This window comes from Mercurialis annua, linkage group LG8 (assembly GCF_937616625.2).
Source record: "Mercurialis annua linkage group LG8, ddMerAnnu1.2, whole genome shotgun sequence".
Taxonomy (NCBI): Eukaryota; Viridiplantae; Streptophyta; class Magnoliopsida; order Malpighiales; family Euphorbiaceae; genus Mercurialis; species Mercurialis annua.
This window is the reverse complement of record NC_065577.1, coordinates 10202974-10228561: the sequence shown is the minus strand read 5'-3', so window position 1 is coordinate 10228561 and position 25588 is coordinate 10202974. Positions and strand designations below refer to the sequence as shown.

The following is a 25588-nucleotide window of genomic DNA, read 5'->3' as shown; positions in this document are numbered from 1 at the left end:
TATTTTAAAGATAATTAAATTGTGCCATGTGTCGTAAATTTCGATGAATTAAATTAAGAAGAATTTAATTCAATTATATCGGAAATATAGAATTGTAATTATTGAGCGGATTAGCGAGAATTAAGCAAACAACTTAGAAAATTAATATAAAATAGAATATAAATCCCGAGATAACAATTATTTCGCCAAGGTCCGCGAAATATTTTATAATATTTATGGTAAAAGTTTTAAGTCAATTGGAGACCTTTTAAAATTTGGACGCGGATGCGTTTTGGGTTAATTTGTAATTTTTGAAAAGTTTTAAGGGCTAAAGTGTAAATAAGCCAATTGAGCCTCGAGAATAGAAATTTGAGGATTACTGACAGAAAATAATAATATTAGAATTGTATTATTTATTTGGATATAAATAATATGTACGTAATTGAGTAAAGTAAATAATTAACCGTTTGGTTAAATTAGAAAGTTTAAATGAGAATTGGTTTAAATTAAAGAAATGAAGGATTAAAGGAATAATTTAACCAAATATATATAAAGAAAGGAGATGGAAGAATGATCCCGAATCATATAAACTCATCATCATCTTCATTTCTCATTTTCCTTCGTTGGTTTCGTACGGTTCGTCGCTCGATCTCCGTTTCTCGTCCGTTTCCGACATTCTATAGCTCGAATTGATCGGATTTCAACGGATAATCACGGTAAGCTTGACGTTTTTCCGTTTGCATGGATATTTTTGGAATTATATCGAGTTAAAATTTTAGGCCACGAAACGATTAGATCGTTTTAAACGATATTAGAATTGAATTATAGCGTTTTGAATATAGATTAAGCGTTTTGGATGTGTTAGGATCGTTTTTATATCGAAAGCACGTCGGAAACCGAGCCGGGGTGAAAACCCGCGGCTGTGCGAACTGTGCGAACGCACAGCACACTGTTTACTTTACTCAATTACGCACAGCACACTGTGCGAACGCACAGTGAGACGTGCGCTCGCACAGTGTTTGGACGATCGACACGTTTTGGAGAATTTTGACGTTTTCGCGTAAAAATATCGGAATTGATTAGTTTATCGACTAATTGTCGATTAGTTCGAATTATTTAACCTAACGAGGTTAAAAGAGAAATTATTTAAAAATGATATTCGATCCGTAAACGAGTTAGAAACCGTTTATCGGAATATACGTGAGAAGCACGACAGTTAATGAGAGTTTAGCGTGTCGAGTCTTGAGTCTAGAGTCAATCTTTGAATAGGATTCTGACACAAGTAAAATGTTTTAAAATAGTTTTAGATCCGGCGAGGCAAGGAGTCGCTGGACCAGGAGCTCGGGAAGCTAGACGTTTCTGAGCACCAGAGTATTTTTGGAATAAGCGGTCACTGTGAGTTTATACGATTTGCTTTTAAAGTATTTATTCAAGCAATTATTTTATATTGCTTTATGTTTGAATTGCATGTTTTATATGAGAAATTTTTATATGCATCGCGCATACGCTTGATTTAAAACCAGTATTGATCCGATGGAACGTGCTACCTATTGAGCGACAATAGGACTGCGTGATCACCAGTTTTGATTTGATACAATTGTGAGTTGATTATGATTATGAAATTCAAGATTGGGTGTATGATTTTGATACGAGTGAGCACTCGGTTACGGTGTAACATGGAGTCCCCGAATCTAGTGGGTTGGACCCACCAGTGAGTTGGACTCACAACTTGATATTAATGATTGGGTTGCATGATAGAGGATTAATATGTTTGAGGATTAGGGTTTCAGTTGGATCCTATACTTGGATGCATGAGGTTTGAACGTCATTGCATTGTTTTATGATTTATAAATACTTATTAGTAAATGTATGAACTCACTCAGTATATTCCCATATACTGACCCCTCACAGTCTTTCTTTCAGGTGAAAACATTTTAAAGGGCGGACTTCCTTTCCTTGTTCCGGAAGTCCATAATAGTGAAAGAGTATGTCAGGGACATTTTCTTCGTAGAGTTGCAGTAGTCGGTAGATGTCTGTATGTAATGTAAGATTTAAATTCAAATGGTAAATTTAAATGGGCAACTCTGATTTGCTATAAGAGTATATATATTATTTGTTTATAAAGATTATATTTTAACCGTTTGATTTCTTTAACCAATTACCATAAGTGAAATTGGTTACGATTATGATTAGAGACAGGGCAGTGCTGGACATGAGATGTCGCTCAGTAAGACCCTAGTCTATAAGAGTGATTCGCGATAGTTTTCAGAAAACAATAAAGATATTTTGATATTTATAATAATAATGTTTAAAAAGGTATTCTAAAAATGTTTTATATAAAATAATATATTTAATTTGCGAAAAATTCATAGTGGTTTTAGGCTTGCTACGGGTCCCGAAGCTACCACTCCCGTTCCCTAGCGCCGGTCTCGGCTCAATAAATTGGGACGTGACAGTGGTATTGGAGTCTTGAGGAGAAAGGAAAATTTTCAGTTAGAAGTTGTTATAGGCATATTAGAGGGGAGTTTGTTGGTGAGATGGATATGAGCTGGAATAAAATTTGGAGTCTCAAAATTCCTCTTTATGTGAGGAATTTCTTATCGAGAGCTATGTCTGGTTATCTCCCTACTCTAGATAACTTGGCGGCGAAGCATGTTTTTGTGCACGATGTTTGTTCAGTTTGTGGTATGCATGATGAATCTACTCACCATATTTTTTGTAGATGCTCTATTGCGGTGCAGTGTTGGAATAAGTTGCAGCTGAATGTTTATGTGGAAGAAGATGCAGATTTCCCGTCATGGTGCAGCTTCTGGCTGAATAGTTTATCTATGGAGGAGGCAACTGTGGTGGCTATAGTGTGCTGGTTTGTGTGGTGTAATAGAAATAATATTATCTGGTCAAAGAAGGCAGAGTCAGTTGATTCAATTCTAACTGATGCTGGTCATAACCAATCAGCGTGGCAAAGCGGGCAATTCTGATGTTGTTGAGCTGAGATCAGTGGGTATTAAAGTAGGTGATGGGCATGTGTGTTGAAGAAGGCCACAGAGAGGGTGGTGGAAAATTAATGTTGATGCTGTCATTTTTTTAGATCAAAACAGAGTGGGAGTTGGTTGTATAGTAAGGGATTGGTCTGGTTCTATCATTCAAGCGAGGAGCATAAGTTTTATGGGTTTATTTTCCCCATGAGTGGCGAAAATCATGAGTATTGAGTTGGATCAAGAGTGGTGCAAATGTGATTATTGAATCGGATACGCTGGATGTTGTGCTAGAGTTACGAAATTCGTCTTTGGTTGACTGTGAGCCGTTAGTTAAGAATTGCATTGAGTTAGTGAAGCAGTTTGTTACTTTTTCTTTTGTTTTTGTAAGGCGATCTGCGAACCAATGTAATACCCCATATTTCGTGTGTATGGAATTTTAAGAAAAAGGATAAAATTGAAGATTTTATCGGGAGCTTATAGCCTAGGGATCAATATTTTTAATATCGATTAAGGTCCTAATTAGGCTAGAATAATTATTTAATAATTTTACGTGTTTTGTGTGCATGAGTAATTACGTGATTTAATTATTTTGCATGGGTGGCATTTTGGTAATTTCGGCCATAATAAATAAATTTGGTTAAAATATTAACATGTCGAATTATTACGGAGTTTGACTTATTTAAGGTCCGAATAAAATAAAAACGAAACGGAAACAGTTTCCAAGAATAAATTTTGTAGTATTTCGAAAACCGACAAAAAAAATTATGGATATTGATTTTATTAAATTTAAATAACAATTAGAGACAAAAACAAAATGTGCTTTATATGATATTGATTTTATTAAATTTAGATAACAATAAGAGACTTTGTATCATATGAGTTTAGGATTGTTTGAATTTTTCTAGTGATGGCCGAATAATTATTGGAAAATAGTATGAATATAAGTAGTTTAGAAGATGTTAAATTTTTTGGAAATGTTAAAGTGTGAGATTATGAGATAGATATTATTTTTATCTGGTTGAGATAATATTTGTAAGCATGTGGAAATGTTAAAATAGCTAAAAATGCTAAGTGTTAATTTCTGATATGTTATTCGAATAATGTAGGTATGGTTTGATAAATTTTGTGAAAAATTATTTGGTGTGTTGGTTGATTAGGTTGGTGATTAAATCTATGATATGAGTTTTAGAAATGTTAAATTTATATTTGAATTGAAATTAATTGTTATGAAATTTTGGTGATTAGGTGTAGAGAGGGGGGTAGTGGTCGGCGAACCACTACCGGCCGGTGAACGGAGCACGGTGGCTCTGTTCTACCGAGCCACGACACGGTTGGGTTAAAGACCCAAACCCAAACCGTTAAGAACTAAGACCGATTGAAAGGAATTCCGGAATAGGACTTTATACTAAATACCGTAGATATGACTTAATTTAAAATATGGACTTAAATAAATTTAATTGATTAAATAAAATGTAAATAAAAGACTAAGGTGTATTTTATAAAAGTTTTAAACGCTTATATTTTATTTAATGTACTTAAATGGACATAGAGTGTATGATAGGCCCAAATTTGTTTAGTTTAGATAAATTTATAAAGTTTTGGACTTGGGCTAACCAAAAGTCATATTTTCTATATGGACTATTATTGAGCTATGAATCAATTAATACTTAATTAAAACTGGAATTTTAATTAAAGGATTATGATTCATTTGACATAAGTGGAATTAATAAGGACTATTAATAGTAATGAAAGGGAAAAATGATAATTTGATCTAGAGGACGTAGAGTGAACCAAACCGGACCCTGACTTAATTTAAACCCCCTAAATTTGACCCGATAATGAAAAAAGACTTCGTACGTTTCGAAATACGATAAGTGTTGTATTCAAATGGTTGGTTAGAGGTCAAACCGTAGAATAAAGCATTTTCTTCCGCGAATCTACTCGAACGTTAAGATGTGACCAAATGTCAATTTTCGATGGAGCGTATCTACGAGGCGTCGGTTGAAATAGACCGAGGAGCTAGCGATGGAATAACGCGGTGTAAAATTATTTTGTGGACTACAGCTTATGAGTTTACATTTTTACATGCACGTATTAAAATAATAAAAGTATTTTACTCTAATAAGAGGATATATAAAAGTATATATATTTCAAAGATGTGAATTGTGAAACATATAAAATTTGATCTGGAATTGGTTTAACGAAATGTGCCTTCTATTAGGCGGTAATAGAGCTAAGTGATCACTAGCTAAAGAGAGATACGTATTTTATTTTAAGTTATGCGTGAATGTGAATGGTAAGTCTAAGGCGACGACCTAGACATAGCGGGTGAGTTCTGAGACGACGATCTAGAACCCCGAACAGATTGGCGACATAGTGGCGAAAGTGGCCCCGTCGAACGATCTAAAGACTAACAGCGATGGAACAAGAGAGTTCGGTCGTTAGATCTAAAGGGAAGTTGATAACATGATAAAGTACGGTTTAGCGCTGTAAGGATTTTTGGATGAATAAACTAGCGGCAAAAGAACGTACGGGTTCTGTCCTATAGATCGTTTTAAATAAGTCTGTATGGAGACTTAAAGGATTTACATTACGAACGTCTTATGGATATATGTTTGTGGAAAACCAACCACTATCATTATTTTGATATGCGTATCTTGAATTGTATTTGTTTTGATTAATATATGTGTGTAAACTTGCGAATTCACCAGTATATTTGACCCACGTTGTTATACCCCTTTTCAGGTACGTAGACTTTCATTGATGGGACTTCATATTCTTGCTTCGTGAAGTCTCTTTTTGGGTCAATAAGTGGTATTATGTGAATAGTATCTAGTAGCGTTGCAGTAGGCTAGTCTAGATAGATAGACGCCAACATGCTTTTAGTTGCGATGATTTGCCACGTATCAACTCTGCTTTATATTTCATCGCATGTTTATATTATATGTATGTATGCATGCTTATGCTCTTTTTGTGTTGCGATGCATCTCGGGTATATATGATACCGATATATGTGAAAGAACAGTTGGAAACTGTAATGACATTGCTATGGCATGTTTAAAGTGGGCCAGACGTGGCATTTGTTTAGTTGTTATGTTTAACTTTCACAGTTATCAGTTTTGGGAAAGAATGGTATCCCAATTACGTTTTGAAACGATAACAAAAGTTTAAAGAAACAATGGATTTTCTGAAAAGCTAAAACTGGAAAAGAGTTTTATAAATGATTCCGCGAAAAATTTACACCCAGTTTTCAGAATATTAATTATTGGTTTTCGGAAATTAAGTATTAATAACCATTTATTTCAAGAATGTGATTTTTATTTTAAGACTTGCTACAGGATTCAGAGCAACCACTCCCATTTCCTAGCGCTGGTCTCGATCCGAGAATCAGGTCGAACAACCAAGCTGCGCATGTTCTTGTACAAAAAGCTCGTTCCTTGTCAGGTTATCAGGATTGGTTCTCCGACTATCCTGAGTTTCTTACGTTTGTAACTGCTTCCGATGTGATTTCTTAATAATATTTCGATGAGTTTCAAAAAAGAAGAAGAAAGAAAATGTCAAAACTATCAGAAGTGAAAAATAAAATCAAGAATGAATTTAGTAATAAAATATTATTATACTGATTATTTAATTTAATTAGAGCAAGTTAATATGAGGCTCTCCATATATGTTATAGTTTACACTTTCGTCCATATTATTTGAAAATCAAACACTACGGTCCCCACTTTTGTTTTCATCGACAATTTAGTCTTTCCGTCCATTTTGGTGTCCAAGTCAACAGACTAAATCAAAAAATTAAATTAAATTTTTAAATTTATATTTTTAATATGTCTAAATTAAATTATATTATTGTAAGATTTAGCAAGTTATCAGCTTCAATTTAATTTTTAACATTTATTAATGTTTTAATTTTTTGAAAAAAATAATTCTTTTAGTTTGAAAAACTAAATGAAACAATAAAATTAATCTTTTTTTAAAATTAAAAAATAACAGAAGTAAAATTTTAATAAAAATGAATTTATTAAACCATTGAATTTTATAAATTTTATTTTTAGGTCAATTGTATAATAAAATCCTTTAATTTATTTAGAAAGAGCACATAAGCTCTTATATTATTTTCTTGCACATTCGAGCCCTTAATGTTTTTAATGGTACAAAAAAACCCTTTAATTTTTTTAAAAAAGAGCATTTAAGTCCTTTTTGTTTAATTTTAAATACTTAACCCTTCAATTTTTAGTTATTTCTATGATATTTTTTTTGTCAAGCGTGGGATTTATTTGCATCATTTATAAATATTAAGGGCTTAAATATATAAAAAAAAAAAATTAAAAAGATTTATGTGCTTTTTTTTAGATAATTTGTAGAGTTTTTTTATATCTTCTGCCAAAATTTTATTTATATTATATCAAAAAATAAATTTAAGAAGTAAATTAAAATCAAATTTTAGTTAGGTCATTTGATTGAATTGACTAACACAAAAAATGGATGGACAAATTAAAACCATAGATGGAAATAAAAATGAAGGACAATATTATTTAATTTTCAAATACAGAGATGCAAGTGTAAATTATGATATACATAGAAAATTCAGAGTAATTTTTTTATTTAATAATAATAATGAAAAAAAGAACAGTTGTATAAAAAAAAAAACGAGATTTAGAAGACAAAATAATAAATATCAATAATCAATAGTTTGCTAGTAAAAACAACGTTCCAAATTACCAAGTTGGAGGTTTTATTTGTAGACAAATCTCCAAATTCCCCCTTCTTTAATCCTATATACAAACTTCAGGGGCCAAATTACACCTTTATCCGTTAAAGCCCAAACCAGAAGAAGAAACACAAAGCCAAACCAAACACTCTCTTTAACTTGAAGTTCCATCACCCACCATCGAAAGAAACAGCAAACACTACAGATCCCGCACATACCACCACATCCTCAAATACCCCCTTCTTTAAAAAAAAATTCAAAAATAAAAAATTTCACCTTCCCTTAAAATTAAAATAATTAAAAATTTAAATTAAAGTAAATAACAAAATAATTGAAAACAAAACAATCTCTAATTATTTTTCCGAATCCCTCCCGTTTGTAAAAACTATGGCCTTTCACGTAGCTTGTCCAATTACATGGTTAGTGTTTGTATTACTATTAACACATCTCTCGCTCATTAACTTTTTTACTTATCTCTCTACCGTCACTCTCTCGTCTTCTCATTGTTAATTTTGTTTGTTTTGAATCGCAGCCGTCGAATTTGTTTCTGTACGCTAGGGTTTCCTCGCGATCTCCACACCGCAAAATCTAAGGCGGAGTTTTTGTTGCAAGTTTCGAGGATTGAAGAGTTTGCTCGGGATCCTGTGAGAATTAGGGATTTGAAAGACTCGTCGGCGACTGTTCAGGTTCTTGTTCCTAAGGTTTTGCCGGTTCCGGCGCCTCCTCCGCCGCAGCAGCCGTGTTTGCCTGTTGCGAGTGCTGTTGTTGTTCCTGTTGCTTGTGGTGATGGAGATTGTGGCGGCGGTGGTGGAGGAGCTGAGGAAGCGTCGGCTCATACTAAGCGTGTGGCGTTGCAGAAAAAAGCTGCGGCTGCTATGGTGGCGGCGGAGGATTATGCTAGACGGTTTGAGTCTGGTGATAATGCTGTGGTGAGGTTTTTGATTTTTGCGATTATTTTTTGGTTCATTTATTGGTTAATAATTGTCAGTGGTTTAATTTGATTTTGTTTAATTTTTCTAAATCTAGCTTGTTTGGCATCTGCATGTGTTTAATTCTTTGTTAGGTACTTGCCTTTTCAGTCATTTCTGCTAATGGTTTTTGTTCATGTTATTTGAATAGTTGTTAAACAGCGATAAAGTGTTTAAATTTGGCCCCCGATGATTTTTTTTTCCTATATTATGGTGGAAAACTTGAAATTAATTTTTTTGCTAATATGAATTCAGTCAATTGTAGTCATAATCTCTTTTCGTGTTTATGTAAGGACAATGCTGCTGTGATTGAATTGGTTGAGGAGTTTAATTTTGATTTATGAGTGTGGCATTGTAGAAATAACACATGGACATTGCAAGTAGCTATAGCCTATGGACCATTACTAGCAAGTACTATAACTGCTAAATAACATGTGGGGGATATTGTTTTCCAAATCTGATAGAGATTAGAATATCATTTTTTATAGGAAGGGGTACTTGATGGCTTTGAAGTCTTACTGGGCTATTATTGTCCTTGATCAGTGTGTCTGATTGAATATCTCATTCATATCTACTGACTACTGCCCATGTATCAGTTTTTCTGATTGAATAAGACTGTAATTTTGGCTTATGAAGATTAGAGAAGAGTGATTCAGCTCTTGTTTTCATTGTAGGCTACAGTTTTAAGAATTAGTTTTGTTGCTAAATTTACAATTCATTTTCAGGTTGTCTCTAAAGATGTTATTGGAGATGAGCAAGGTTTTTCTGGTGCAAATGTAATGTGCCGAATGTGCTTTTTGGGGGAAACAGAAGGAAGTGACAGGGCAAGGAGGATGCTTTCATGCAAAAGTTGTGGCAAGAAGTATCACAGGAGCTGTTTGAAATCTTGGTCCCAAAATAGAGGTAAAAGATGATGATTAAACTTTAAAGTCTTTTGAAGTTGCAAATTTGTTGTGCTTATATGTTGAGCTGATTGCAGATTTATTTCATTGGAGTTCATGGGCATGTCCCTCTTGCCGAACATGTGAGGTACTTATGGATTTTCTTCATTAATTAATTACATTTTTCTTTGTTCAGAACTCAAATTTTGTGATTGGTTATCCATGTTATTTAGTAGGCATTGCTCTTAGACTTTGGTCTCTTTTTTTTTTTCTCTAGATTTGCCGAAGAACTGGAGATCCAAATAAGTTTATGTTCTGTAAACGGTGTGACGGTGCATATCATTGCTATTGCCAGCATCCTCCACACAAGGTGAGGTGTTGATTGCTATGTCCTGGGTGTCATGTGTATGTTTCAATGGTATGCTAACATTTATTTATGGATGCTTCAGAATGTGAGTTCTGGACCTTACTTATGCACCAAACATACAAGGTGTCACAGCTGTGGATCCTCTGTTCCAGGAAACGGCCTTAGCGTAAGGTATTGTCTCCTATTGACAGTCTCTGCTCTTAAGTTGATCCTGTTCGCTGTGTTTGGTTTAGATGATTGTTATGTTTATCTTTGACTACTTGTTGGAATGGGAAAATGTTACATTTTACATTGATTTAGAATTTGAATTTCTTGATATTTTAGAAATTCCTTGGTAGTCAATAATCTTGCTTGAATAAGATGGTACAAGTACTGGTGTTGAACCCTTTCTCTAATGAGTGTGCTGAATTTCTTTAACCTAAGAGAAAAATGGCCGTATCCAATTTCAAAAATGAATAAATAAATAATGAATTCTCTCAACCACTCTGGTGGGATTCTTATGATTCAGATCCTTCCTTTAATTTGTTATAGAAATGCTTAATGCGATAATCCAATTTTTTTCTTGTAATTCTTTTTCCCATAGTTGTGAACGAGGCTGTTGCCTTGTTTACTCTTTAAGATGATTTGTTACTTATTTTTAATACTTTCAGGTGGTTTCTGGGATACACTTGTTGTGATGCTTGTGGAAGATTGTTTGTTAAAGGAAATTACTGCCCTGTTTGTTTGAAGGTATTGTGAACTTAACACATATGCCAAATATGATTCCTCATTTACTAATTTCCTCTGTTTTCATTGCAAATGCAATACATGATAAACTTATCTCACTGATAGTTTGTTGAACATGTGCTTGAGCAGCTATTTCATTTTGTAACTTGCTTTGCTTGACCTGGTTATGTACAAGATTAGGTCAATTTTGTATGCTTGTAGAGATTCTTTTGCTCTGCCCATTTTTTTAACTTTGGATGCAGTTTGGTCAACTTCTTTGGTCAAATATGAAAACTTGTTTGCTAATGTTCTCTTTGTTGATCGTGTGATGTATCATGTGTCAATTTAGTACTGAATATGTTTTCTTTTTGACGTGCATATAAGCTGCTGGTTTCTTTTGTACAATGTTCTTGCTTTGCACAACCAATTTTATACATTTCTTTTTTGACTTTTTGTAACTGCGTAAATTCTGTAGGTTTATAGAGATTCAGAATCAACACCAATGGTTTGCTGTGATATTTGCCAGCGGTGGGTGCACTGCAGTTGCGACGGCATCAGGTTTGTTATTGCTGATACATGTTTTTCTGTTTATTTGCATGTGTTTATTGCATATGCATATATGCATACTGTGTTATCTTATTCACAACTGTAATCTAGCTGATGTCATATGACTTAATCTTGCTCTTAACTGGCTGGTCAATTTCCTTCATATGTACTAAACTTAAGTTAACAAGTTCAGCCATCTTCAGCTGTGGTGTTACAAATGAAAAGGATTGATGTGAGCAACTGTCACTTTTCATGGATAAATGCTCCATTAATTTGCTAATTTTCCTCTCTTAAGCCTTATTGTTGCTTTGGATTGATAGTTTGGAAATAATGCTGGAGAATCAAATGCGATTTTGTAATGGCATTCATGTCATTAGTTGCTTATTTAATACGAATTTATACTTCTTAACTTCCTAAAGCAAATGCACCTGAATGAAATTAGGTAGAAGGTCATTATGAATATCAGGTTCTGATTGTTCATTCACTCTATGCATTAGGATGATATTTGATTGGACAGTGTGATTTCTATCAGCTAAGTTCTTGCTATAGCAACCCCAATTATAGCGGTACACTTTGTCCACTGATTTGCCTCCATAATAATTTTGTTACTTTTAAGTTACTGTATCTGCTACTTGCTCATGAATCCCTCTATAAGTTGATTGTTTTGTCATATGAGTCTTAAGTTACTTTTATGAGTTGAGTTGAGGGCTAGCTTATCTTTATAAATCTTTTGCAGTGATGAAAAATATTTACAGTTTCAAGTGGATGGGAATCTTCAATACAAATGTGCAACATGTCGTGGGGAGTGCCACCAGGTTTGTTAAAACAATAGAAATATTTTATACTCTTTTTTGGGAGGACGTAGAGTAAGCTTTATTCAGTAATTTCACATATGGCTGTTAAACCTTACTCTCTCAGCCCACTGATTCGTAGAGTTGAAAATTGAGGACTTCCGTAGGTTTTAAAAGTTAAAATAAGACTCTAAGAGCCTTACCCTTAAAAAAACTCTGGCTTCTAACACATAACAAGATTTTAGAACTCTGTAAAGTCGTATCAACTTAACAAAAGGTCCAAAATTTCCTCACATATCTTTCGTATCTATTGGTCGTGCGTAGTTGTCGTCTTGTTGCTGCTGGTTTCTTTTCATTTTTTGTTTGCTATTTTGTTTGTATTAATTTTTCTCAAGATAATTATATATCGAGTATATTCTTAGGTAAAAGATCATGAAGATGCTATTCAAGAGCTCTGGAGGAGACGTGATGAAGCTGATAGAGGATTAATTGCAAGTTTGAGGGCTGCTGCGGGGTTGCCAACTCAGGAAGACATATTTTCTATCTCACCCTTTTCGGATGATGAAGAAATTGGTCCTACAATGGTCAAAAATGAATTTGGACGTTCTATAAAGCTCTCTCTGAAGGGGATAGTTGAGAAGTCTCCAAAGAAGATCAAAGAGTATGGGAAAAAATCTTCACATAAGAAATCTGCTAAGAGAAAAGGTTTAAGTAAGACAGAATTACATCAGCATGAGTTTCGATCTTTGGGACACAGTTTCGAAGAATATAGTAATGATGACTTAGAATCTCATAAAAAGAGAAGACATGGTGTTTATTCTTCACCTGTTGCAGGAATTGTCAACCATGCTGAAGGAATTTCCTCTATTAATCATCATGCCGGAGTTTTGAAACATAAGCTTGTTGATGAGGTGATGGTGAGTGATGGAGACAGGAAATCTAGGATTGTTAGGCTTAAGAATAATAAACCTCATGATTTTGATAGTGGAGATGACACTGATAATAATGCTGGCAAGTTCAAATCTGTGAAGGCAAAAAAGTTGGTCATCAATCTAGGTTCTCGAAAAATAAATGTTACTCATTCTCCTAGATCTGATGCTTCCAGCTGCCAAAGAGATCAAGATTTGACAACTTCTAATGGTACGCCATCTTTCTACTGCTCAGCAAGTTTAGTGATACAGAAATAAAATACAATCACAGAATTTTTATTGATAAACAACTTGAACTTTCATTTTTGGAATTGTGAACTTGTAGTCAGCTGACTCAGCTCCGCTACTACTGTAAGTGGCAGGCAGCTTTATTATAACTATTGCTAATGGTAAACTATCAATAATAACAGGGTTTATGCTAGAGGTATGCAAATCAGTCAGTAATAGGGTCTCTTAATTTTTTTATTTTGGAGCTCCTTCCTGTATGGTACACCAAAAGCATGACGGAAGAAGTGAATGGCTTGTAGTGTTATGATAGTGAATGAATGATAGTGGGTAGTTTAGTATTTAGTTCTATGTCGCGCTAAAACTAGAGTCTGTTTTTGCGTCTGTATATTTTGAGATAACCGGCTTATCTAATTTATGAACTTTACTTTCTGATCCAGTTTTTATGCTCTAATTAGATGGTAGACCTGGTATTTTGGCATTATAACCACATAAAACAGTTTTCGGATACAGTATTCCACATTTGTTTTAACTGTTCTTAGGTGTGATATTTGTCAGATAGTTTTATCTTGCTTTTATTTAGAGGTTTATTTAGAAACCAGAGCTTGCGAGTGAGATACTAATGAATGGGAGAAGTATTTCCTCTAATTTGTTTCATTTCCAAAAAAAAAAATCATTTTATGAAAAACGTGTGCTGTAAAATGCACCTTAATTGAATGAGGAATATAGTACAATGGAAAATCAGTAATATCTTTTGTTACATACTGAATGATTTATGACCTCTATGAGTCTTAACTTCTTAAGTTCTGACTTGTGGTTTATTTCTCTAGTTCCTATTATATTTTTGTGAATAATAATTTTGTCAAAGAAAATCCATGTTCTAACCCCCGACTCATCAGTTTAATGTTACTACCTTTAATTTGATATTTTAGTTTCTTGATTTGGTTGATGGTGGACAATCTTCTTATGTTTGAAAGACTCATTTTTCTTCGGCAGGTAGTGAAGATACAGGCCGACATGTAAGAAGTGACAGGATTGTGGGGGATAGACGTGATATATCTGCTAGATTTGCTGATGGTAATGTGATGCGCTGTCTATTCTTTTGCCGATAACATCTTGTCCCCATTTTTGGAGTTGATGAATGCTGGATATTGTAATTCTGGCTTTATTAACTGTATGGTTGATTTTTACAACTTGCAGGAGAGACAGTTGAGCACTCTGGCCAAGTAAGAAGCGTAAAGTTTACACGGAGGGAAGGAAATTTCATAAAGTTAGGAAAATTGAAAACTGATAGTTCCAACTTAAATCCCAAAGTTGAGAGAGGGAATGATGCTGATGGTGAAACAAACATTTCAGATCATGCACGTGTTTCATCAGGTAAAAGAAGCATTGATGGAAGCCGGGCAGCAGTTGGGATTGTAAATGAAGTCCCAACACTTAGAAGTGATAAGGTATCTTTTGGGAAGCAACAGGAATTCAGACTGGAGACGCATACTGAAAGCAATGATGATTCTGGTGATACACCTACTTTGCAACCATTGCCAAAAGATTCGAAATTGTCGCTGAAGTTAAAGATAAAAAAACCTGAGCTTATAAACCAATATTCTCGAAAGCCTCAACCTGAGGAAGAAAAGAGCTCCATCAGGGGTCAAAGGTCGAAAAGAAAGCGATCGTCAAACTTCCCGGAGAAATCCCTTTTCAATAAAGATGAAGACGCTTCACTATCGCATCAAGACAGTGAAATGATGGAGGCTAGTTGGATACTGAAAAAGTTGGGTAAAGATGCAATTGGAAAGAGGGTTGAAGTTCACCAGCCATCCGACAATTCATGGTGAGTTTTTCCTTTCATCCCTTTGCTTCACTGGGCCGGTGTTGTAGAGCTCTGAGAAGAAGTAATTCGCTACGTGCACGAGTCTGCATTTTTGCATGTGTGAACCATTCTTACACTTTAGGATGAAAGGAAATTGTGTTTGCTGTCATATTGAGATGGAACTGAGCTTAAGAAACCCTTCCAGTTGCGGTATTGAAGTTGGAAAACTTGGTTACGTTTTTGGTTTCTCTTTTTTTTTGGCTGTTGATTATGACTTCCTAACACAGGCATAAGGGAGCGGTCTCTGAGACCACTGAAGGCACATCGATGATATCTGTTACACTGGATGACAGTAGAGTAAAAACTTTGGAACTCGGAAGGCAAGCAGTTCGCTTTCTTCCTCAAAAGCAAAAGAGGTCAAAGATTTGATGGTTGCTGATCATCACATCAGGAGACTTCTTCCGTATTAGAGGTGAAGCAGCAGTCTCCATTCCCGAGGACGGATGACCTGTGGTGGTTTGTGATCTTGCTGTTCTTACAACAAATCGTTATTAATCGGGGCTGGTTGTTAATTCACTGGTAGAAATGATCCTGGACAATCCAGGAATTATTTCAAAATCCGCGCTCTCCATTTTTTCCCTATTGTCTACATGTATTTGGATTCATATTTTGGTTTAGATATGCAGCTGTAGTTCTTTTTGTTGATGAGTGCACATATTTAATGGTACTTGCCTTGTTAATTGTAGCTAGGAACGTAGTCCTCGAAATTCATTTAGTGGAGGATTTGCTTGATTTCTAATTTTAATTAATTATTTTGAGTAAGATGGGAAGCACTGCATGTAGTGTTGATTTGTTTTTCTTGCTTGTATTCATGGAATGAAAACGATCCTGAAGATCAGATCAAATTCTTCTCCTGATCTTCAATAAGTAGAAAGAAAGTTCTCTGTGAATCCTAAATTTAATTTAGAAATGTTCACATGTAATACCAAAATTTGATCGAAGTAAATTCTGATGCTAAATAGTATATTATATGAAAAAAAAAGAAATTCAAAAAGTAAATTGAATAGGTTGGTAATTCAGCTGGTTTTGTTAAAATATGTGAAAATTCAAGGAAAAATAAAATAGAAATTCGGTTTATTCGGCTAGTTAAGTTAATTTGAAGTAATTTAAATTTTAGAGCAAATTATGGTAAGGTTCTCAAGGTGTATCATAATTAACAATTTGGTATTTCTTGTTTTAAAAGTGCATTTAATGGTCTCTCAGTTTTAATTCCGTTAACTATTAGGTTTCTCCGTTAATTTCGACACTTATTTTTAAACGATTTGGTACTCCATTTTTAATTTTGTGAACGATTTGGTCCCTCATTTTTACTTTTAGTAACGATTTGGTCCCTCATTTTTAAACGATTTAGTACCCGAATTTCAATCCGTCAAACGATTTGGTCCCTCAAATTAACGGAAGGATCCTAATGTTTACAATGAGAGAGAGGAAACGACATCGTTTAGCGTTTGATAGTTGAGATTCTGACTGCTTTTTTCTTGAAACTACTGTCTACATACATACATCAACATTCAACACACAGTGTGTTGTTCGAGAGAGAGAAGAAGAAGAAGAAGAAGCGCGATGAATGCACCAGACAGATACGAGCGATTTGTTGTTCCCGAAGGCACCAAAAAGTAAAAAACAATGAATTTCTCTTTTCATTGCTCTCCGATTAAACGACTCATCGTTACTGTTTTTGTTGTTAGGGTTTCATACGAGAGAGACACCAAGATCATCAATGCGGCGTCGTTCACCATCGAGAGAGAAGACCACACCGTCGGCAACATTCTTCGCATGTACTCTTCTTACTTTATTTCAACTCTTTTTATTTCTGAACAAACTTTAATCGCTGCAACATGTTCATAGGCAGCTGCACAGAGATGAAAATGTGCTGTTTGCTGGTTACAAGCTTCCTCACCCTCTCCAGTACAAAATTATCATTAGGGTTTGTACATCTTTCACTCTTTTTTTTATATGTAAATCGCTCCGGTGTGACTGTTATAGTCGGAATACTCATAAGTCCGATACCATTTTTAACTCTATATAGTCGGTAGGCAGCACGAAGGCTTCATCCAATCAAAATATCCTGTTTTGGGAATGTTTCGGACATGAAACTTCATTTTTTTTTTATAGGAAACCTTCAAAAAACATCGTTTCTCTTTGTCTGTGTCCGATGTCTGTGTCTGTGTGCTGCTGAGGTTGGTAGTGTTTCATCCGAATGATTATACTGTTAGAAATTTCATTTACAAGTGAATTCTAGACTACATTAGAATTGAACACGAACACTTTGTATAGATTATTTAGGAGTTTTTTCAATTGACTAATGTAATGTAGTGTGTGTGTGTTTATTTATTTGGTTTAGCATGAAATGTGAAAGTTTGCTCTGAATAATTTGTGGTTTTAAATTATTATTATGTTTTTGATTTGTTTAGATTCACACTGCCAGCCAGTCTTCGCCAATGCAAGCATATAACCAGGCTATTAATGATCTAGACAAGGAACTTGATCATTTCAAGAATACGTTTGAGGTTTGGATAACATCCTGTTTTCATTATTATATTAATGCATCTACATGTCACTATTGAATGTTGATAATCCTGCTCAACCTGTCAATTACATAACATGATATATCGTCAAAGTTGAATTTCTTTTATTCCATTTGCTAATTTGAAAGCTTACACACGTCTTCTTAACTAAATGCATATAAACTGTTTGATGAAATCACTTAAGCAAAAGATTATCTAAAATATGTTGCTGGAAGTAGAGACGGAGATTCAATCAACAGTTGACGTGCCAATGAAAGTCACGGGTTTGGATAAAGCTAAGTGTTGGAAAGAACGTTGAATTGATGAAAAAGAGAGGTTACCCGTCTTTGTTTCTAGATTGACTCATCATCTTGTCCACAAAATTTAAATGTTACCAAACAACTTCTATTCTATTCTCATCTCAAACCACTATCAGTCTCCATCACTATTTCTATTAAACTGCTCATTTTTTTTATTTCTTTTGTTCTATTTTTCTTCCATATCTTCAGTTTAAACTTCAATTGATTTTAATGTTTAATAGATTTTGCTAAATATTGAATTAAACAAATAAAAGTGGAGGTTGCAATGGCGGAAAATAGAATAGTGATGACAGCGAAAAATAAGAGACAGTGGCGCTGTTCAATTCACCCCAAGAAACAGCAGAATGCATTAAGGACATTTTTTAAAAATATGATTTGTGCCATGTCAGGTAGGATAACATGCGGTACAGAATAGGTGGGATGAGTTACTATGGTCTTCTCTGTCTAGTTTGATCTTTTTCTAAACTTGTCTCCATGAACAACTATAGCCTGTGTAGATTGCAGTAAATCAACGAGTTGATTTGCTGCGGTGAATGAAACAAAAGCGGGAAAAAGTAGTGTCACTGCCAGTTTTTTTATTGTCAAGCCGTCTTTTGTTGTTTATTTTTTCTTAGCCACATGAAATATTTTCATAAACCCTGATTGTTATTCTTGTAAAATATTTGTAGGCTGAATTGGCCAAATTTTCAAGCGGCTTTTAAAGCATGTGGACGATCAAGGAAGCGTTGTGTTGATGGATGCTCGCAATTTGGGTTTGATTGAAGTCGAACAAACACTGATTTTGGTTAGACTTTCGATATCACCTTATGTAAATTAGTTAACGACTAGTAAGCCAATAGTTGAACTTCAAACATATGGTAAAATGATTATTCAGAGATTCCCTGTTGTGATGTTTGTGTTCCTGTGTAGCTTTTGTCATAGAAGCTCAGGTGATGGGAAATAGGATAATCATTTTCTTCTGTCATGGATATATATTTTAACGTACGTGTTTAGGAGTTACAACACAGGCTTAGTTTAGTTGATAGCAAATAGGATACATGTTTAAGGATGCATGTTAACCATAAATCTCAAAGGATACTTTAGGGGTGTGCATTCGGTATTTCAGTTTTGTTCGGCAGTAAGAGTATAAAAATGGATCGGTTTTTAAAGGAAATAGAAATAGAACTGAAATACAGGGATAAAACTCTATTCTTTCGGCTTGATTTTACTGAAATATGAGTTATTTTTCTCTTATAAAATTTTATTGATAAAGTAAAAGGAAAATTTTAAAACTATAAGATATTAAAATTAAAAATTAAAGCCAGGTATAGTTTGGTTAGTTTTTTTGGCTTTTTTAATTTAAAAATTGAATAAAACCGATTTTTTTGGAAATTTGTAATATAGATGAACCGAAGTGATCATTTTTTGTTTGGTTTGCGTTTTTGTTGGAATCAAGTAGCTTTAATTTGGTTTTCTTCCACTTTGTTGAAGCTAGGGGTATAGTAAAGTCTAGTCGAAATATTGTCAAGCTCGACTTCACTTGACTCTAATATCTAAAGTTTGAAATGTGACTTAAACTCGAAATTGTCCAAGTTTCATTTTAAGAGATCGAACTTGAATGTGTTAGAATATTTGAGACTCGAGATCGAACTTGTTAGAATACTGGAGTCTCGACTCGGCTCGACTCAATTATCTATATAAATATTTAAATTTTAAATTTCAATACAAAAAATAAAGATATTGTTGTAAATTTATATACATAATTATAAAGGGTAAAATAATAATGAATTACAGCTCGATTAGGCTTGCGAGCTTATCAAGTGAAGTATTTTGAAACTCGATCTCGACGCGATAATTAACTCGCAATTGACTTGATATAAATCGAGTTATTATAAGTACTTTCAAATCAATCCCGAATAGCTCGCGACTTTGTGCCACTCCGTTAAAGCCCTAGTTTGAAACAAAGCCATGCCATTGAGGTACTGCAGAAAACATATTGGAGAAAACTAGAAACAATTTCATTTTAAATAATTTTAGTGGATGAAGCATCTCAGCTTAGATGTGTTAAAGAAGACGTTACTGCTTGGTAGGTGAAATCTTTAGCTTCAATTGCATTATCTATTCAAACCAACTATAGTGTACATGTAATTTGGTTTTTTTTGTTGTCTACCTAACATTTCCAACTATCTCACTAGACATTTACATTATAGAGAAATCATCATCCACTCCCTCCAAATCTCCTTTAAGGTGATGTTGTTGGATGATCAAAACCGACGTCTTCTGCGAGAAACCAGATCCTGAAAGCACATCTCCTATCGGTCCTAATTCCGGACATTGCTGCCAATCATTCATCCCAACTGTCAATATCGAGTTCACCCTCCCTCCTCGTCCCACGATTATTAGTGCATACTGCCCTTCAAATGATCTCAGCGTTGAATACGTCTCCGCAGAATTAGCGAGATGCTTCTCCATGTACAAAACATGCCCGCCTGCCACATATCTTTCGTAGAAGTGAGCGAAACACTCGTCGTCAAGCTTCATTTCCGCTTCCTGTTCAGCTTGGTTTATTCTAAATCCACCTGTTCTTCTTGAGATGTTTTCTAAATTGTCATCAAGTAGGAACCTTATCACTGTCAGCTTCACTCCCGGATGTCGAGCAACACGACCTGCATATGCTAGTGCTTCTCTGTCGTCTTTTCCGCCGATGAAAATGACTGCTACATTGAAGGATCTCGGCGTAGTTGATATTTTCTCAGCCAATCCGAGACCTCTATCCACTAGAATGCCTACTGAACAAGGGGCATTTCTAAGAATCTGTTTCGAACCAGAACCAAATAAGAGTATTTCACAGGAAGAAAAATTAGGAGTTTTTAATCAATTTTTTACTTTATTTCTAATGTTTTTACCTTTCGATTTACGTATCTGAATCCAGGATGACCACCGTCTAATGTTCCATCGGAACGTTGGTTCTTGTGGAACGGCAATATGATTAAAGAGATCATCAAGTCTTCTGCTAAAATGCAGATATCCTGTGCCATACCGTTGAAGGTTGAAAGAGCTAACATTCTTCTGAGAGTGATACCGTCACCATTTTCATTAGCGTAAACTTGGATGGACCGAGTGATTTGATCTCTCATGTCGGTTACTTGTTTATCAGTCACTGTCACCGTGTCCATTCCGTCGTTCTGAACCAACGTGGCAGCTATTTCTTCGGTCAGTTCGACCATGTCCGTGACATAAACGAGAATTCCAGGGTCGGATGCGCCTTTAGATATCTCCATGAAGTTAACAGATGAAGCAACATTATGATGTCCGTGAATGCACAGCAGAATTCGAAGCTCGTTTGCAGGATCAAGCCATTGAAGCGCCCTTCGATGCGTCGGTGCAAGTTTTCTAGCTCTTTGTATGATTTCCATTACAATTGATGGAGTGTGTACAACAGTAAAGAATATCACAACCACCATCATACAGCTGATTTCAGTTTCTGTTACTCCGTACTGCATCAGTTGATCAACAAAAATTTAAATTTCCAGGTTTGAATATAATGTCTGTACTACCAAATTTTCACTGTGTTTCAATTTGGTACCAAAATTTTAATTCGTATTGAAGTGGTACTAAAATTTTAAATAAAAGTATAGATGAAAGTATGATGGTATGACAATCGGTGACATTATATTATAAGAATATATTGCTACATAGCATGCCATGTCAAATGACGACTAATGTGACAATATATTCTATGAACGTGCTTCGTTCGGTTTCCCTATCATATCAAAAATTGACGAGGTACTATCATCTAAAACAATAACGGAAAGTACTTACAGTGCTCGCAAGAATAGCCAAGAACACATGGAAATGACCCTTTGCAGTCAAAAGCAATCCAAGTTCAGCAGATTCACGCCAATGATAGCCCAGAATCGCTCCGCAGATGACTGTTCCGACTAGTTTTCCGAACAATGCTATCCCTGTAAGAACCCCGAATCTTTCATATCCTTCGATATTGTAGAAATCGATTTTGTGGAGATTAGCATGATAGCCCATCCAGAAGAAGAAAAGTGGATAAAAAATAGTTGTCAACAGATAATTAATTTTACCAACTGCCCATTTTGACACTCTACCCTCACATGGCAGAAATATTCCAGCCATGAATGCACTTAGAATAGGGTTATATCCGTAAATTGGTGAGGCTGCACATACCATAACCATAAAAGCAATGGAAAGTACTAAATGTGAGCCTTTCATAGGTTTGCCTTCAGGGTTTTCATTGTTCACCCAGTTCATAAAAATCGGTGAAACTTTTGCAGCGAAAATCGTTTGAAGTATCAATGCAGCAGTCATCGTTATCGCCTTCGTAAGTCTAGCTGAAGGATCATGAACTCTGCTTGACGGCGGAATAAAAAGAAAACCGACACAGACCAAAAGCATCGTAATCATATCGGAATGTACTCCGGCTGCTATAACGAGCTTTCCGATGTCTGATTTTCCGATTTTGAGATTGGTAATGATCCGAGTTAGAATATGTGAGCCGCTGCCCGAGAGTGTGATCGAGAGGGAAAGGGTAAAGCCGATGTCCGGTTGTTTAGTGTACTGCATAAATGGGGTTATGCTTGAAGCTAATATGAATGTGGAGATCATTCCTGCATAGGCTATTATAGCAGGTTGAGTTGGTGGTCTAAAGATTACATATGGATCCATTTCCATTCCGAGTACGAACATGTAGCAAATCATTCCGAATTCTGCTACGAAGTTTAAAGTCGTTATGAATTTTTCGTCGAAAGAATCGCGTATCCATGGTATATTTCCAATTAGCAATCCTATCTGCACAAAATCAAGATTCAATTTATTCACTTTACAATGTTGTTTCTCTGTTTTCTTTTCTACCAAGTAACACATTTTAATGTTCATATGACAAAAACAAAACTTCAAGCCTTTAATTAATGAATTGAGGATCGCCAAGGATCAAATTGTAGACTTTTTGATCAATACCGTATCAAAAAAATTGATTCATCCGATAGTTCAAATTTTTAAATGAGGCTTCATAATAGTATTATCTCTAAAATATCAAATTCTTTTCTTATAAAAGGAGTAAAAATGTTTGAATATGAAATTATAAAGTTTTGATATAATATTCCAACTATCAATCCTTTAATTAATGAAACGGGAATGCCAAAGATCAAACTATAAACCTTTCGATCATGTAGACTCTAATACCATATCAAATAACCAATTCATTTAAGAGTTTAAATTATTAGACGAAGATTCAACAATAATATAATTTCTATAGCATTTAGTTCTTTTTCTATGAAAAGAAAGTAGAAATGTTCGAATATGAAATTATCACGTTCAAATATAATATTTCAACTATCAAGGAGCTTCCGACCCGTCTTTATTCTTCTCCTATTCCTTTCTACATCATTTTTTTTTAATTATCGCACCTAATTTTTTTATCGTCATCAATAATTTTTATAGTTTTTTTTCATATCTCACCCTCTACCATTAATTTTTTTAGTTTTTTCTCGTATCTCGACCTTTATTTATTTTCTAACTCCGCCACTCTAACTACCAAGCTATACCATTTTGTATACGACGAAAAATCATACAATATAAAGAGGAAAACGAAAAACAAATGATATGATCACGAACATAAAACAAAAGTAAAAAAAAAAAACTCACAAGAATATCAGAAGCAATGCGAGGTTGAGACAAAGGTCTAAGAAGATGATGTAAAAGATGACTTAGAATAAAAGTACAGACAAGTCCCACAACTTTTCCAGGTCCATTTCTGACTGTATAAGTTATAAAATTCTGACAACTTGGATCCTGTGATGGTGCTGATTTATGACTCATCCCAGCTCTCTGCATTGCTATTAATTTCACAAAATTATTCTTCTTCTTCTTTTTTCTTTTCTTTTCTCTTTCATTTCATGCATAATTCAACCATTTTTTTCTTTTTTTTTTCTCTTGGATTTTTCTCATTTGGTTGCTTTACCAAATGAGTTGAGTGGTTGAAATTGATTTACTAATTATTAGGAGAAATTTAAGCATTATGTTTAGGAATTTAGGACATGTTAGTGACTAATGAACATTAGAGTTTTGTTTTTATGCAACTTAAAAAACAAACTAAATTATTATTTAACCAACACTTTTATTCATCCCACTGATATAATATGATATGATATTATTTTATTTTATTTTATTTACTAGTGTTTCGTTTTAAAGCATTTAAATCCACCAATTAAATTTTCTTGTAATATGATAAAATAATAAAAATTGTTGGATTAATTAAATATAGTTACTAGTAAACAGAAAACAGCACTGTTATGTACAAAAAAAAGAAGTCATCCACATGTTGAATTAAATTGTTTCAAGGTCTTTAATTACCTTACCATTTAACAGATGTATAGCCATAGTAATTAAGGTTAAGTTATCCACGTCCAAGGGACATGTGCGTTGATAAGACAGTCTTTTGATTTAAATAAAGTTATATATTTAAACCATATTCATATATGCAATTATTTAAAATTTAGATGTAAAATTTTTATCTCCCGCAAAATATCTATCCAATTCGAGCAAGGATCAATTTGAATGTGAAAGATCATGATAGGTCTAATCTAGTTCTAAATCACAAAAATTTTCCATACTGTAATATGAAGTTGTAGATTAATTTTTTCTTTTGTTTTTCTTATTCTTCTGACCAGTTTAAAAAAAACAAATAATTTGTATATTAAAATTAATAAAACATAACAATATTTATTTTAGTTATTTATTCTTATTAATGAGTAGAATCTCATCTAATAATAAATTAAATGTCTTGTAATTTTTTTTGATAATTGAAGATGGAGAGAGTTTATGAAAAAAATTTAACCCACGGTCTAGCAGTTTGCTGTCCAGTACTTACACCATTTGAGTTAAAATTTATTGGTTAAATGTATTGTAAATTGAACTGTATTTATTATATATTGAATTAATCAAAGAGATAAAAATAAAATTCAACATAAATTGATCGATAAAATATATTCTGATTTTTTTGAGAGGTATATTCTGAATTTTTAAGATGAGCATGTAAACATGGAATATATTCCTTTTTAATAGGATGAAGCGAGAAGATAATTTAACTCTATCATTGAGATTAGTAAACTTTATTATATTGCTCAACCTATAAACACATTAATTACATACTAATAAGCATACAATAAACTTTTTTTATTGTGGTTAAAACTAAAAGTGTTATTGAATTATTTTCTGGGGCTCGGCTCCTGAACCGTACGTGAGCTGCCTCGTACGACTCTTCCGAGGTCGACCATTTGAGCAAGTGTAGATTATGGCAGAAAGGAAAAAAAAGTGATTTTAGAGGGGGGGGGGGGGGGGGGGAGTTCTCCTCAAGGGGGTCCTCCACTCTTCCATCGCTCGATATAACCGATCCATTTGTCAGTACGAATAACTCTTTTTTTTCTTAGATTAAACATATATAAAAACCAAATAACATTTTTTTTTAAAGTAATATCATTTTCATGTGTGTTTAATTGTTAAATATATGATACCATACAATTTGTCTTAAATTTGATTTCTAGAATAATATATTAACTTTTAATTTAATTATTATTTTAATCTTTTAAAAAAAATCCAAAATTCTTCTATTTTGGTAAAATAAAAGACCGAACCAAACCAAATTAAACCGAATCAAACCGAGACACTAATACTGAGAACTCTATGTAAACGAACAGAGTTCGAGCTTAATTTTATATTTGTTAATTTAAACAAGACGAACATGAAGTGGTGCTTGGCTCGTTTACATTCACGAATAACTCGATTAGTGTTTTGTGAACACGTTC

At 34.0% G+C, this 25588-nt stretch overlaps 3 protein-coding genes across 4 annotated transcripts; 2 read left to right on the top strand and 1 right to left on the bottom strand.

Annotated features, from left to right (window-relative positions):
- Window positions 1-7923: 7923 nt before the first annotated feature.
- Window positions 7924-15712, top strand: LOC126660499 (uncharacterized). Its single transcript, XM_050354047.2, has 13 exons — window positions 7924-8087; window positions 8201-8597; window positions 9362-9539; window positions 9616-9665; window positions 9795-9887; window positions 9967-10055; window positions 10535-10613; window positions 11065-11147; window positions 11872-11950; window positions 12349-13066; window positions 14077-14157; window positions 14281-14911; window positions 15178-15712. The coding sequence occupies exons 1-13, from the start codon at window positions 8056-8058 to the stop codon at window positions 15317-15319; spliced, it is 2652 nt and encodes an 883-aa protein (XP_050210004.1). The 5' UTR covers window positions 7924-8055; the 3' UTR covers window positions 15320-15712.
- Window positions 15713-16436: 724 nt separating this feature from the next.
- LOC126659488 (DNA-directed RNA polymerases II, IV and V subunit 11) lies at window positions 16437-18741 on the top strand. Its single transcript, XM_050352776.2, has 5 exons — window positions 16437-16566; window positions 16639-16728; window positions 16799-16877; window positions 17365-17460; window positions 18446-18741. Exons 1-5 carry the CDS (start codon window positions 16514-16516, stop codon window positions 18476-18478), a joined length of 351 nt encoding a protein of 116 aa, XP_050208733.1. The 5' UTR covers window positions 16437-16513; the 3' UTR covers window positions 18479-18741.
- A 1098-nt stretch (window positions 18742-19839) lies between these two features.
- On the bottom strand, window positions 19840-23697 carry LOC126659712 (cation/H(+) antiporter 28). 2 transcript variants are annotated; one of them, XM_050353048.1, is made up of 4 exons: window positions 23430-23697; window positions 21579-22574; window positions 20663-21253; window positions 19840-20570 (listed from the first exon to the last, which is right to left on the bottom strand). In XM_050353048.1, the coding sequence occupies exons 1-4, from the start codon at window positions 23616-23618 to the stop codon at window positions 19956-19958; spliced, it is 2391 nt and encodes a 796-aa protein (XP_050209005.1). In that variant the 5' UTR covers window positions 23619-23697; the 3' UTR covers window positions 19840-19955. The 2 variants fall into 2 exon arrangements, with proteins under 2 accessions (XP_050209005.1, XP_050209006.1); XM_050353049.2 differs by having other exon boundaries at window positions 21579-22570; window positions 23430-23517.
- Between the last annotated feature and the right edge of the window lie 1891 nt (window positions 23698-25588).